This window comes from Gossypium hirsutum, chromosome D13 (assembly GCF_007990345.1).
Source record: "Gossypium hirsutum isolate 1008001.06 chromosome D13, Gossypium_hirsutum_v2.1, whole genome shotgun sequence".
In the NCBI taxonomy this organism is placed as follows: Eukaryota; Viridiplantae; Streptophyta; class Magnoliopsida; order Malvales; family Malvaceae; genus Gossypium; species Gossypium hirsutum.
The window spans coordinates 52,532,868-52,545,592 of NC_053449.1; the positions used below are offsets into that span (position 1 = coordinate 52,532,868).

The window sequence follows — 12,725 nt, forward strand, 5'->3', positions numbered from 1 at the left end:
CTGCAACTAAAGGTGTAGAATTGAGGCAATATTCACAAGTATACGGGTCATGTTTTAATATAGTTTTTACAACAAAGTAGATGAGTACTTCGAGAATTGTACCCAAGATAAGTGAGTACTAAATTAAAGTTAAATTAAACGCAAATATAATTAATAAGTAAAGTAAATAAATTATATTACGAGTAAACATAAATAAGAGATTTTTTGTTTTTATAAATAAAGAGTAAAAATTGCATAAATAAAGTGAACTTCAAATAACTAAAATCTAAACTCAATCAAATCTAAATATTGGTGATTAGCTCGCTTCGGTGGTCATAACTAATTCCTATTTCAGGTTACTATTCAATCAACTAGTCGTTACCTTAGCAGGATCTCTCGATCTTCTACTAAACTAACGAGTCGGCAAGAACTACTTATCTCTCGACCTCACAGTCAAACCGATTTGGGGCTAAGGTGTTCACAGATAGACCATACTAATTTTGGGTTAATTTCCACCTAAATGACTTTCTAAGGTCGTCAAGCCTAGGGTTTAAATTCTTCCTCTCCCAAACAGCTGATTCACTAAGAAAACCCTACATAGCAATTAGTCAATCACACCTCCACTCGCTAATCCTCCATAAGAAGATTATTTCCTCATGGAATCCATAAACATAATAAAATTGATGATAAAGATATGCATGAAAAATAAATCAAGAATAAGGTTTAGAGAATCTTAATTGTATTCGATTGATGAAGTACAGAAATCTTCAAACGTTTGAGAGGGCGAAAATGTTGTAGGTAAGTCATGAGGGTTGGTTAGGAGGTTAAGGGAACAGGCTTGGGAAACTTTGTTGATGGTGGACTGCCATAAGTCACGACTGGCAAGGTCTTTGAGTAAGGCAAGCTTGTGGACTAAATCATTGAGAGATCTAAATTGGTTTGTTAAAGCGATAATGGACGATGATGGTTTGTATTTGTTGAGTGAGAATATGTGAATTAAGTTTTATTTTGATTTTAGCTTTCGCCTTCTCTTTTTTCATAAACATAAAAAAATTTTAACAAATGGAAAACATAGAAAAACTAAGTTTAAAGAGATGGAGAATGGAGGAAAATAGAGGGAGGAGCAGAAGAGAATGGAAAAAAAAAGAAAAAAAAGTTAAAAGAATATAAAAGAAAATAATTAAATTGCTCAAAACGAAAAAAATATAGGGACCAATTGTATAACTTAACCTAAAATTTTTGTTTGAAATGATGATTTAACATGTCACGTTAGTTTACCGTTAACAACAATTAACGGCTCAATGACTAAAATGTTACAATATGTTAATGTAAGTGACTAAAACGTAAAATTTCAAATATAAGTGACTAAAATGTAACCTGAGATAAACAAAAATGACTATTTTGACAATTTACCCATGTTATGTCTTAAATGCGAGTATTATATTCTTTGTTATATTCTATCCTTATGTTAGTTAGTATTATATTCTTTGTTAATTTTAGTTTTTGTATTCTTAATTTTTCATAGTTAGTTTTTAAATCTATTTGACTAAATAGAATTAATAATTAGTAGCAAGAGTCAAATAAATTCACAAAATTGAAGTTATGTATAGACCTGTTCAGTGGCCCGACCCGACGGCCTACCCGAAATGTGGAAGGGTTTGGGCAAAATATAGGCCCAAAAAATAGGCTTGAAAAGCCCGTTTAAAAACGAGCCCAACCTCAGGCAAGGCATTTTTGGCCCGAACCAGGCCTAACCCGACCAGAATTCACTAAAGGACAAAAAAAAATATTTTTTAAATATTATTTTCTTATTATTTTCTCCCTATTTTGCTACTATTTTACTATTATGCTGCTACTATTTTATTGTTATTGTTTGTATATTGTATAAAACTTATTTTATTGTTAATTTTGTTATTATTTTAAAGACATTTATTAATTTTGTTATTATTTTAGAGACATTTGCTTGTTAAGTTGCATCTATCTTAGTGTTATTTAAGTATACATATATATATTTTTAATATCAACTTATACTTTTATTTGATGGGAAACTTGACCCAAATACAAACCCAACAATTAAATGAACCTACAACTGTCCTACACTAATTGGCGCCCAGAACGGTGCATTGGAAAACGAAAGGCAAAAATCATTAAAGAAAACAAGAAATCAAACCTTCTAAAAGAAACAAAAGAACTTAAAACTTAACAGAAATGAAAAACCTAGGTCTGAAATACTATTTTCCTTAACGCTGTAAACAAAATCCCATTGTGCATCAGCTGCTGTAGAGACCTTTCACCCATGAAACAAACAGCTTCTGACTTTTCAATCTCTAGTCTCTGTTATTTTCTGCGAGTTCATCGGACCGATCCGTCGTTACCAAGTCCGGACTCGTCAATATCAGTTATATTCCATCACTGTAGCGGTTTACCAATTCTTTCACCGAGCGTGGTACCTCTTCCATCCAATATGGTGGTCCATCATACTTCCATCCTTCCAACACCAATCTATGTGCCGCTTTATTGGCTTCTCTTGGTACATGTTTGAACTGCAAACTTCTGAATTTGGAAGTTCTTCCCTTGATTTCTTGGATCAAACTTCTAATGCATGATCTATCTTCAACTGCAGAGATTAGTTTCCTAATAACAGCAACAGCCTGTAAGCACGCCCTCGCCTCAGCCATTGTTGGATCTGAAATATTCTCCCATGGGTAAGTGCATGATGCCATCACCAATCCTTCTTTATTTCACACAATGATTCCTGAAATTGATCTATGATAGTTCTGATTAAATGACGCATCAAAGTTAATTTTTATAACATTTCCCCTAGGTGGTTGCCAAACATTAGTGTTAGTCTCATTTCTAGTCTTCAGCACCTCACCCATATGCTGTATTTCTGTGCAATATGCGTTGATAAAGCCCACAATTTCATGCACTCGGTCCCTTTTCCCCTCATGATAAATTCTGTTCCGGTTGTACCAAAAAGCCCATAAAAAGATAGTTCGGATTTTGCATTCTTCATTAGCATGATTTTCATATTCAACTGCTAACCATTTTTACCAACTTGTTTCTCTGTTGGTTGTTGAATTAAACACTCCCAAATCTCGTAATACTTGTCGAGTAAAGTTGTAATCCCGAAAAAGATGGCTCACCGTCTCCTCTTCTTCTTGGCGTATTGGACAAAGCGTGTTAGAAACCAGCTTGCTGGTTCTCAGATTATACAGTATATGCAGAAATTCGTTAGCAACTTTCCACAAATGTATTCAAATCTTGCTTGGTACCTTAAGATCTCATATGTTTATAAAAAACTTAGATAAATTATCATGTTGTATGCTAGTTTCCTCCATTGCATTCATCCGTTTGTAACCATTTTTAACTGTGTAAATCCCTGTATTATCGCCTCTCCAAATTCACACATCTTGTGGCTCACTGTTTGCCAACGGAATTGAGAGTATTTTATGCATCTATTTCTCACCAAATAACGAACGAATTTCCTCCTGCTTCCAGGTAACAAAATCCCTTTCAATTAAATTTGACACCATAGAATATCGAATATCAATGTGATGACATTGTACTCTTCCTTTTCCAGAACCCAGTAACCATGCGTCATTCTAGATATTGACATTCCTGCCATCCCCGATTCTCCAGCCAATCCCCTCCTCAATAAGGCGTCTTGCTCCTCATATACTTCGCTAGGTATAGGAAGGGTAATATCCTATTCTTGCACTCATGAATTCCCCTATTAGAAAATATTTTGCTTTCATTACTCATGCGAACAAACAATTAGGCTGCCTAATAATTTTCCATCCCTTTTTCGACAACAGTGCCGTATTAAACGTTGATAAATTCTTAAAACCCAGTCCTCCCTTCGTTTTGGGGATACACATGTCACTCCACTTGCACCAGTGTATACCTTTATTGGTTTTAGGATTACGCCACCAAATTTTACACATAATATTATCAAGTTAATGGCAAAAAGAAACTGGTAATTTAAAACATTGCATTACATAGGTCGGAATAGCTTGTAAAACAAATTTAAGAAATACCTCTTTACCTCTGACCGATAAGTAGTGTACACTCTAATTGTTCATCAGCTCGCTGAAGCATTCTTTAATCTCAATAAAAGCATGTTTTTTCCTTCAACCAACCATTGTGGGTAATCTTAGATACTTCTCTAGATTATTAGAAATTCTTACTCTCAAAATATTACCCACCTGTTCCTGTATTTCTTGTTCCACATTACCACTGAAGTAGATCAGAGATTTGTCAAAATTAACCATTTGTCTCGCTATTGCTTCATACTCATTGATTACATTTTTCACGGTATTTTTACCTTCAATCGATGCATCTCCAAACAACACACTAACATTAGCAAAAAGTAAATGCATCACTGAAATATGACTTCTCCCCACCATTCCCCTAAAAGTCTCCGCTCTCTCTTGGCCATGCTGATTAAACGTGAGAAACCTTCGGCACAAATTAGAAATAAATACGGGATTAGGGGATCTCCTTGCCTTAATCCTCTTATAGGTCGAAACTCCTCCCCATTTTTCCCATTGATCACCACTGTATACGAAACACTAGTGATACACCTCATTATAAGTGAAGCCCACTCCTCACAAAAACCCATTCTTCGCATCAGTTTCTCCACAAAACACCACTCGACCTTGTCATATGTTTTGCTCATATCGAGTTTTAAAGCAAAACCTCTATTCAAATTCCTTCTTCTTTTTTTAAAAGAATGTAAAATTTCGTAAGCCACAAAAATGTTATCTATTATTTGCCTTCCTGGTACGAATGTCCCTTGACTATCATCAATACAAAAATAAAGTGCTTGGCAAAATCTGCTGACAATCACCTTCGAAATTATTTTATAAATTACATTGCAACTGCTAATCTGTGAAATCACCTTAAGAATAAAAACCATGATTGTATGATTCACCTCATCAATTTCTTATCCACCATTAAGAACATTTAGACAGTACCTAGTGACGCCATTCCCTACTATATGCCAATACTTTTGAAAAAAATTACAGGAAAACCATCTTTCTCAATGATTTAAGAGGGGCTATAGATTTTATTACTTCTACAATCTCTTCTATTTGAAATAATTTCTCATTAAGCTCTTCAGTAATACATGGTGATATAGTTGAAATTAAATTGTCACTGTTTCTTACCTCTTTTTACGAAAACAGATCTTTGAAATATCTTGTAACTGTTTTAGAAATTTGGTCAGCATCAGTAACCTATCTCCCGGAAGCATTCTCTAACCCCTTGATAATGTTTTTTTTCCGACGATATGAAGCCCACCTATGAAAAAATTTCGTATTTCTATCCTCCATTTGAAGCCAATTGACTCGCACTCGTTGTTCCCAAAAAAGTTCCTCCCTATCAGTTTTGAGATACATCTCCAATTTAATCTCTGTAATCTCCGCTAAAACCTCATTATTGATTTCTTCAATACTAAATTCAAGCATTCTAGAATTCAATTCTTTTGTTCGACGTTCTCGTAAGCCTTTCTCCTTTTTTGCCATTTGCTCTATCTTACCCTCAACTCGTTTAGTTTCACCAAAATATCCTTCTCATTCGATAACCACCTATGTTTAACTTGCTTATCGAAATCTTTGTCCAGTATCCAATCGACATTGAAACGGAATTGCCTTTTTCAGTCTCCAACTTGTATTCTCCCATCCCCATTCGTATCCACTAACACCGGAAAATGATCAGAAAAACCATGTTGTAAATGATTCATCGAATACCCTGTAAAAAGATCCTACCATTCTTGGTTAGCAACCCCTCTTTACAATATTTCCCTAATATTATTTCGAACCAATGTACCTCTTTCCCAAGTGTACCATTGCCCAGAAAATCCTAAATCACTTAGCTCGCAATCTTCTGGCACCTCCCGAAAAGTAATCATTTGTCTTTCCTCTCGTATTCTTCCCCCTTGTTTTTCAAAAGAAAACAATTTTCATTAAAATCTCCCAAAATTAGCCATGGTTTATTATTTCCATGCTTCAAATGCCGTAATAAATTCCATGACTTCTTCCGATCTTTCTCCACAAGCGCTCCATAGAAACTCGTGAATCTCCATACAATCTTTTCTTTCCCTTCATCCACCTCCATATCAATATGAGATTTCGAGAAGCTTTTTAAAGTTAAATTCATTCCTTCTCTCCATCCTAACGATAATCCCCTTCTTGTTCCTTCTGCTTCAACGTCAATTCCATGTTCAAATCCACACTTCCTCCTTATTTTCTCCAAACGTTTACTACCAAACTTTGTTTCCATAAAAAACAGAATATGGGGCTGAATGTGTCTCAACTTATTTTTGAGACGACTGACTGCTCGCGGCTACCCCAAACCACGAACATTCCAACTGGATATTTTCATTGTGCCAAGTCGGCCTACTTGACAGCGGCCGCCGATATTGCATTTTCCAATCCTCCCTCCAGCAATCCCCTCATGTTATCAGAACCACCCACTTCTACATTAAATCTTTGCCTTTTCTTCCCATCCATAAATTCTACAGGTATATCTTCTAACTCTGCTTCATCTCCCTTCCCTCAATTTGTCCCATATTATCTTCAATCCTCAAATCCATAGGTTTTCTTATATATCGCATAAACCGCCCCACCAAACCCTTGCCTCCTTTATGTTCACTTTGATTGGTTACATCAGTACCAAATCTTCTTGCTGTATTCTCCCCCATCGATATCCATATTTCCCCACCTTTCATTCTTAAATTCCTCCCGCAACCATTTGCTCATCAATTGCCCTCCCCTTTTAAGCGTAGCCCTTAGAGATAGATCCCAGCCAAAATCCACTTGCTGATCCCTTAATGTTAATCATACTGGGCAGAAACTCTCTTCATGACCAAGACGGACACATAAAAAACAAAATAAAGACAATTTTTCATATTGAAACAATGCATATATAAATTTATTTTGCCCAATACCAATCCGTTTCTTCATTTTAAGTGGGATCCTAGTATCCATTGTAACTCGAATCCGTATATACTTACTAATCCCCTTTGTGACCATCGACGTGTTATACTCCATAAATTTTCCAATAAAATCCCCTAATTACCGTGCCATCCCTTCCGTTATAAATCTAGCAGGTAAATTGTGGATTTGCACCCAGAAAACTGTAGTCCATAATGAAACTGTTGATGGATCCTCACCCTTTATTAGCCTATGAAATACTATCAGATGTTGGTTGAAAAACCATGGCATGCCATCCATAACCCGTTTTAAATCAATTTCACTATAGAATTGAAACAAAATATGCTTATCTTCAATTTCCATAATAGATAATCCTCTTAGCGGGTACCACAAATTCGCTAGCGTATTTTTTAGAGATGGGAAATTCACAATACGATTTGTGAGAATTCGCCCTACTAGACATAACCCATATTCTAGATCAACGGATATATCATCCCTTACCACCACCAAGGGATCTTCCTCTTTATCCGTAATATTGAGATTTGCCAGATTTGCCTCCACCATATTAAGATTAGCCATAATGCACACTTAAATTTGAGATCAAACCTTTCTGCAAACGACGAACCCTTACAAAATAAACTCAATACGCAAACTCGTGCAACAAGGCAGACAAAAAACCTTAATTTGTGCCATAATGCAGACTATCTTATGAACAAATTTAATTAAGTATACATATTTTTAAAAATTTATTTTTAATTTGTTGGGAAATATTTATTTTGATGTTTTTAGTATTTTTGATGCATTATATATATTTTAAAATTATATAAAAAATAATATGGTTGGGCCGGGTCGGATCCGAGTTTTAACATTTTTTCCGGGTCGGGCTTGGGCAAAATTTTAGAATTATTTTTCGGGCCGGGTCAGACTCAGGCCTAGCAAACGGGTCTAAATATTTAGTTAAGCCCAGCTCGAACTCGGCTCAGCCCGGCTCATGCACACCTTTAATTATGTAACACATTACATATTAAATCAAAGTTTATAGGTAATTTTAATCTTTATCTCATTTTTTAAATAAAATAAATAAACATAGATATCAAATATTAAAATTCTTAAACAATATAATTTTTACTTATGATGAGTTTAGATAGATAATATAGTGTACTACGATATAATGTATTTAATTTACTTTTTATCTCACCTTTAACTATTAAATCCCACCACTATTATTATTTTTATACTATCCGTAACTAAAAACGCACCGTGAATCGTCTAAACTCAGCCTCGTAACTTGAAAGTTAGCATTCCTTGTATTTGTGTAAAGAAATAATTATGAAGTCCATCCTTCAAAAATATATGTTCTTCTTCTTGTCTTCGCTAGTATCACTTTCTTTGCCTGACGCGAATAAAGTGGAGATCTCACCAAGAGAACAAGCAGCACTTGGTCAGGAAACCCATTAAGAGGTTTGTCTTTTAATCTTATCATAGTTTCTCTCTTAAGCTTTTCAAATTGAAAATTTAACCAACAATGCAAGAACTGTTTTATGTTTGTAATTTTAAATTTTCAAAACAACTTGTATTCTGTTTGGTTTTGGTTTTGGTTTCACGGAAAAGATTTAGGCTAGAATTTTAATCCTCAGATACGTGTTTTTAAAATATTCAATGTTGGTTGGATTTTTCAGTTTCTGAAGCAGTTGACAACTTGTATGACCCACCACCTGTTTGATGTTTTTCCCAAGTGACGTTACAAGGTTGGAAGACATTGGCATTCTCCTCACCCTTTTACACCCCTTAAGCTGTGGGTGTTCTAATTAGAATTGGAATCTGCAATTCCGGTTGATGAAAGTTGGATTTTGAACCCTAAAACCCTCTCCTGAAAAAAGCCTCAATGCAGACCCTGAAATCATCTTCCATTTTCTCATCTTTTCGTTTGTTAAAACCCAACTCGTTTATTGTTATTCAATATTTTTCTTATTCTTCTGTTACCGCAGCTCCGAATCCTCCCCTTTTCAATTACCTTGTAAAAGACTTGAATTTCGATGAAATCCAAGCTTTTTCAATCTCTAATCGTTTCCGTAAGGTGAAATCCTTGGAAAAAACCCAGTCAGCCGTCAACTTTCTCCAAAGTCTTGGCTTTTCTAATGCTCAAATTGCCTCTTCTGCCCGTCTGGCGCCCCAGATTCTCTTTGCCGATGTTGGAAATGTACTTAGGCCAAAAATAAAGTTTTTTCAAGACTTAGGTCTTATGGAACCCCATATACCTAAGTTCTTCTCCATGAATTCTACGCTTTTAACTTGTAGTTTAGACAAAAAGTTGATTCCTTCAGTCCAATTAGTCAAGAAAGTTTTAGGGAATAACAACGAAGACTTGTTCAAGGTTTTCAGCAGATGTAATGGTTTTATTGCTAGAGATTCCATATTAAAGTTGTCGAGAAATATCGAGTATTTGGAAAGCTGCGGGATTGTTGGATCCCAGCTCTCCATGTTGTTAAGGAGACAACCTAGGATTTTTAGGCTGCGAGAATCTACATTAAGGAACCTGGTTTCGAGGGCTTTAGATAGGGGGTTTTCAACCGATTCGAGGATGTTGGTACATGCTATTCATACCATGAATTGCTTGAGTGAAAAAACATTCAAGAAGAAATGGGAATTGCTCAAGAGTTGTGGGTTTTCAGAAAATGATTGTGCGACTATGTTTAGGAAGGCTCCAGGTCTTTTTAGGGTGTCCGAGGAGAAACTGAAGTTGGGGATTGAGTTCTTCATCAATGCAGCGAAGTTTAATAAGGATGTAGTGGCTTCTCATCCATTTCTGTTGATGTATAGTTTGGAAGATCGTGTGATTCCTCGATATCGAGTTATGCAGATTATAAAGTCAAAGAGGTTGTTGAAGAAGGATAGGAGTTTTCTTTACATTTTGGATCAAACCGAGATTGAATTCTTGGAGTTCATTTCAAGGTTTACAGATGATGTGGAGGAACTATTGATAGCTTACAAGGCTCATCTTTTTCCCACTTCTTCTTCTTCTGAAGAAGAAGCCACATGATGAAACCCATTTCTAATTTGCTTTTCTTTCTGTTCTTTTTTTGCTTATTAAAGTGATTTTGAATTAAGACTAGTTTGGGTTTGGATTTTTCTTCAAAAAGAATTAGCTGATTTGGTTTAATTAATATGTTGTTTCAGAAATGCTACTGACATTCTCTTTTATCAGGAATTAATCCAGTGTGGGCCCTCCTAGACGTCACCAATTTGCAACTTACCAATACAGGACAAACCTTAAATCAGATCCACATGCAAAAGTTTGTAACCAATCAAAGTGCCTGACCCATTTACCAACCAAATCAACAAACACATAATGAAAATATATTTTATTTTATTCTAAAACTTTTAAGTTGTAATAAATTCAGGTTTACTGGTCTATTCAAACTCAAGAACAAATAATTTTTACTAAAAGGAAAATGGGATTCTTGATGTGTTCTTCATAAAAAAAAAATGCCCTTTAAAGATTAAGAAAGGGCCTTCTAGAAATTTTATAGCTTTAAATTGAGGTCAAGGTGTCCTACTTCACCATTACAATTAGCCATGGTTAGTATAGTTGCTTGGTCAATTGGCACCATTGCAGGTGGAAGGAAGCTATAGTAAGATTGATGCTCGATAGAGCCGGATCCAGTTCCCGTCACACCTTGCCATAGAATTGAATCTTCGAAGCTTGCCTTTAACAGATTTATATGAGCATTACTTGGATGGAAAAAAAGAACAAAAGTGAGATCAAACAAGAAGTTGGTGTTTTAAGCTCACTTGGTAAGCTAATTCAGGATTGATTAAAATGGATTGAGGGTGCTTGCATTTTTAACTTGAAGTGGTTGTGGGAGGAGCTAATGTGAGAAAATCTCCATCAAAGACCCCATTTGAGGTTGAACAATAATGCCCTTTCCTGAACATAATGGGAAAAACTTTGCTCGGATTATGATAGATTTGCTTTTATAGAAAGATTTGAACCTTAGACTTAATGTTTAATATTGTACAAGTGATGAAAATTATAATCAGACCTGTAATTCAAGGTTTCGGGTTCGAAATTGAATCCACTACCATTGCTGCTTGAAGTAGCTTCAACTTCTCCAGTGATGGAACGAACCATGGAAGGATATTTGTTGTGAATAGAGGTGGGTGGAGCATTGTCTAGAGACAAAGGACATGATCTATTCATGCCAATCACCTACAATTTATTAGAGGCCTCCATGATTAAATAAAATAAAAAGGAAAAAAGGTGTAAAATCACATCAATTTTCTAAGTAAAACACATAATATAATTAATAGTAGACTTGATGAGAAATTTAAAACTGGGATTTTCCTTTGGATCAACAATGATGAACTATATTTACCTTGTCATGTTCAGGCAATAAACATGTACAATTTCCATAGTAGCTTTGGTTTGAAGGGGGCTCCATCTGATAATTCAGTATAGATGTTGATGAATTTCTTGATGTCACCTGCTTTAAAAAAATAAAAAAAACCATTAATTCCACCCTAATTCTTTATCTATCAACAATAACAATACTGTAAATAAAATAAAAAAAGAATCCCCCCAAAAAACAACAAACCAATTTTCATACCATTGAAGAAGAAGATTATTGAAAAGTTGTGTTGAAAACCAGTCCTGGATCCAACCCACAGCATTCCTTTTCAATGTCACATCCACAGGAACTCCATAAATTATGACCATTTTTGACACTGCCATTCACTGGAAGCAGTGCTCCACCAGTACTGGCACTACACCAAAACAGGCTTTTAGCGGCATCTTTTGTGGCGTTTGGATGAAAAACGCCACTAAAAATCGAGCATTAGCGGCGCAAAGAACTAAACGCAGCTAAAGATCAAGCATTAGCGGCGTTCCTTGAAAAACTCCGCCAAAAGTCAGACAAACAGTGGCATTTTCAGAATAAACACCGTAAAAGAACATCATTAGCGGCGTTTACCACAATGCGCCGCAAAATCTCTTAACCAAAACGCAACGTTTTCGTCTTGATGTATACTAGAATTAGTGGTGATTATGGGAAAACGCCGCTAAATTGTATTAGCGGCATTTTGCGATAAGCGCCGCAAAATATCTTAACCAAAACGCATCGTTTCGGTCTTGATGTATCCTAAAATTAGTGATGCTTACGGGGAAACACCGTTATCTTAACCAAAACGCAAAGTTTGGTCTTGAGGTATGTTAGAATTAGTGGCGTTTATGAGAAAACGCCGCAAAAGGACAGTATTAGAGGCGCTTTTTGGAAACGCCACAAAATATCTGAACCAAAACGCATCGTTTTGGTCTTGATGTATACTAGAATTAGTGGCGCTTACGGTGAAACGCCGCTAAAATATAGTATTAGCGGCGATTCGTGGCTAGCGCCGCAAAATATCTTAACCAAAATGCAGCGTTTTGGTCTTGATGTATATAAAATTAGTGGCGCTTACGGGAAACCGCCGCGAAAGAATAGTAATAGCGGCGCTTTGTGAGAAGCGCCGCAAAATATCTTAACCAAAACGCATAGTTTTGGTCTTGATGTATACTAGAATTAGTGGCGCTTACGGGAAACGCCGTTAAAGCATAGTATTAGCGGCGCTTTGCTAAAAGCGCCGCAAAATATCTTAACCAAAACGCAGAGTTTGGTCTTGAGGTATGTAAGAATTAGTGGCGCTTTTTGTAAGCCCCGTAAAATATCTGAACCAAAACGCAACGTTTTGGTCTTGATGTATACTTGATTTAGTGGCGCTTACGATGAAACACCGCTAAAGCATAGTATTAGCGGCGATTTGTGGCTATCG

General features: G+C 35.7%; 1 protein-coding gene across 7 annotated transcripts; it reads left to right on the top strand.

Moving 5' to 3' along the window:
- The first annotated feature begins 2,103 nt into the window (after positions 1–2,103).
- Positions 2,104–10,921, top strand: LOC107920427 (transcription termination factor MTERF5, chloroplastic). Of its 7 annotated transcripts, XM_041109105.1 has the most exons (6): positions 2,107–2,509; positions 2,603–2,684; positions 3,100–3,480; positions 3,563–3,680; positions 8,296–8,378; positions 8,597–10,921. In XM_041109105.1, exon 6 carries the CDS (start codon positions 8,803–8,805, stop codon positions 9,955–9,957), a length of 1,155 nt encoding a protein of 384 aa, XP_040965039.1. In that variant the 5' UTR covers positions 2,107–2,509; positions 2,603–2,684; positions 3,100–3,480; positions 3,563–3,680; positions 8,296–8,378; positions 8,597–8,802; the 3' UTR covers positions 9,958–10,921. The 7 variants fall into 7 exon arrangements, 4 of the variants coding, with proteins under 4 accessions (XP_040965039.1, XP_016705636.2, XP_016705635.2 ...); XM_016850147.2 differs by having other exon boundaries at positions 2,603–3,480; XR_001690590.2 differs by having other exon boundaries at positions 2,104–2,509; positions 2,603–3,680; positions 10,123–10,921.
- The last annotated feature ends 1,804 nt before the right edge of the window (positions 10,922–12,725 follow it).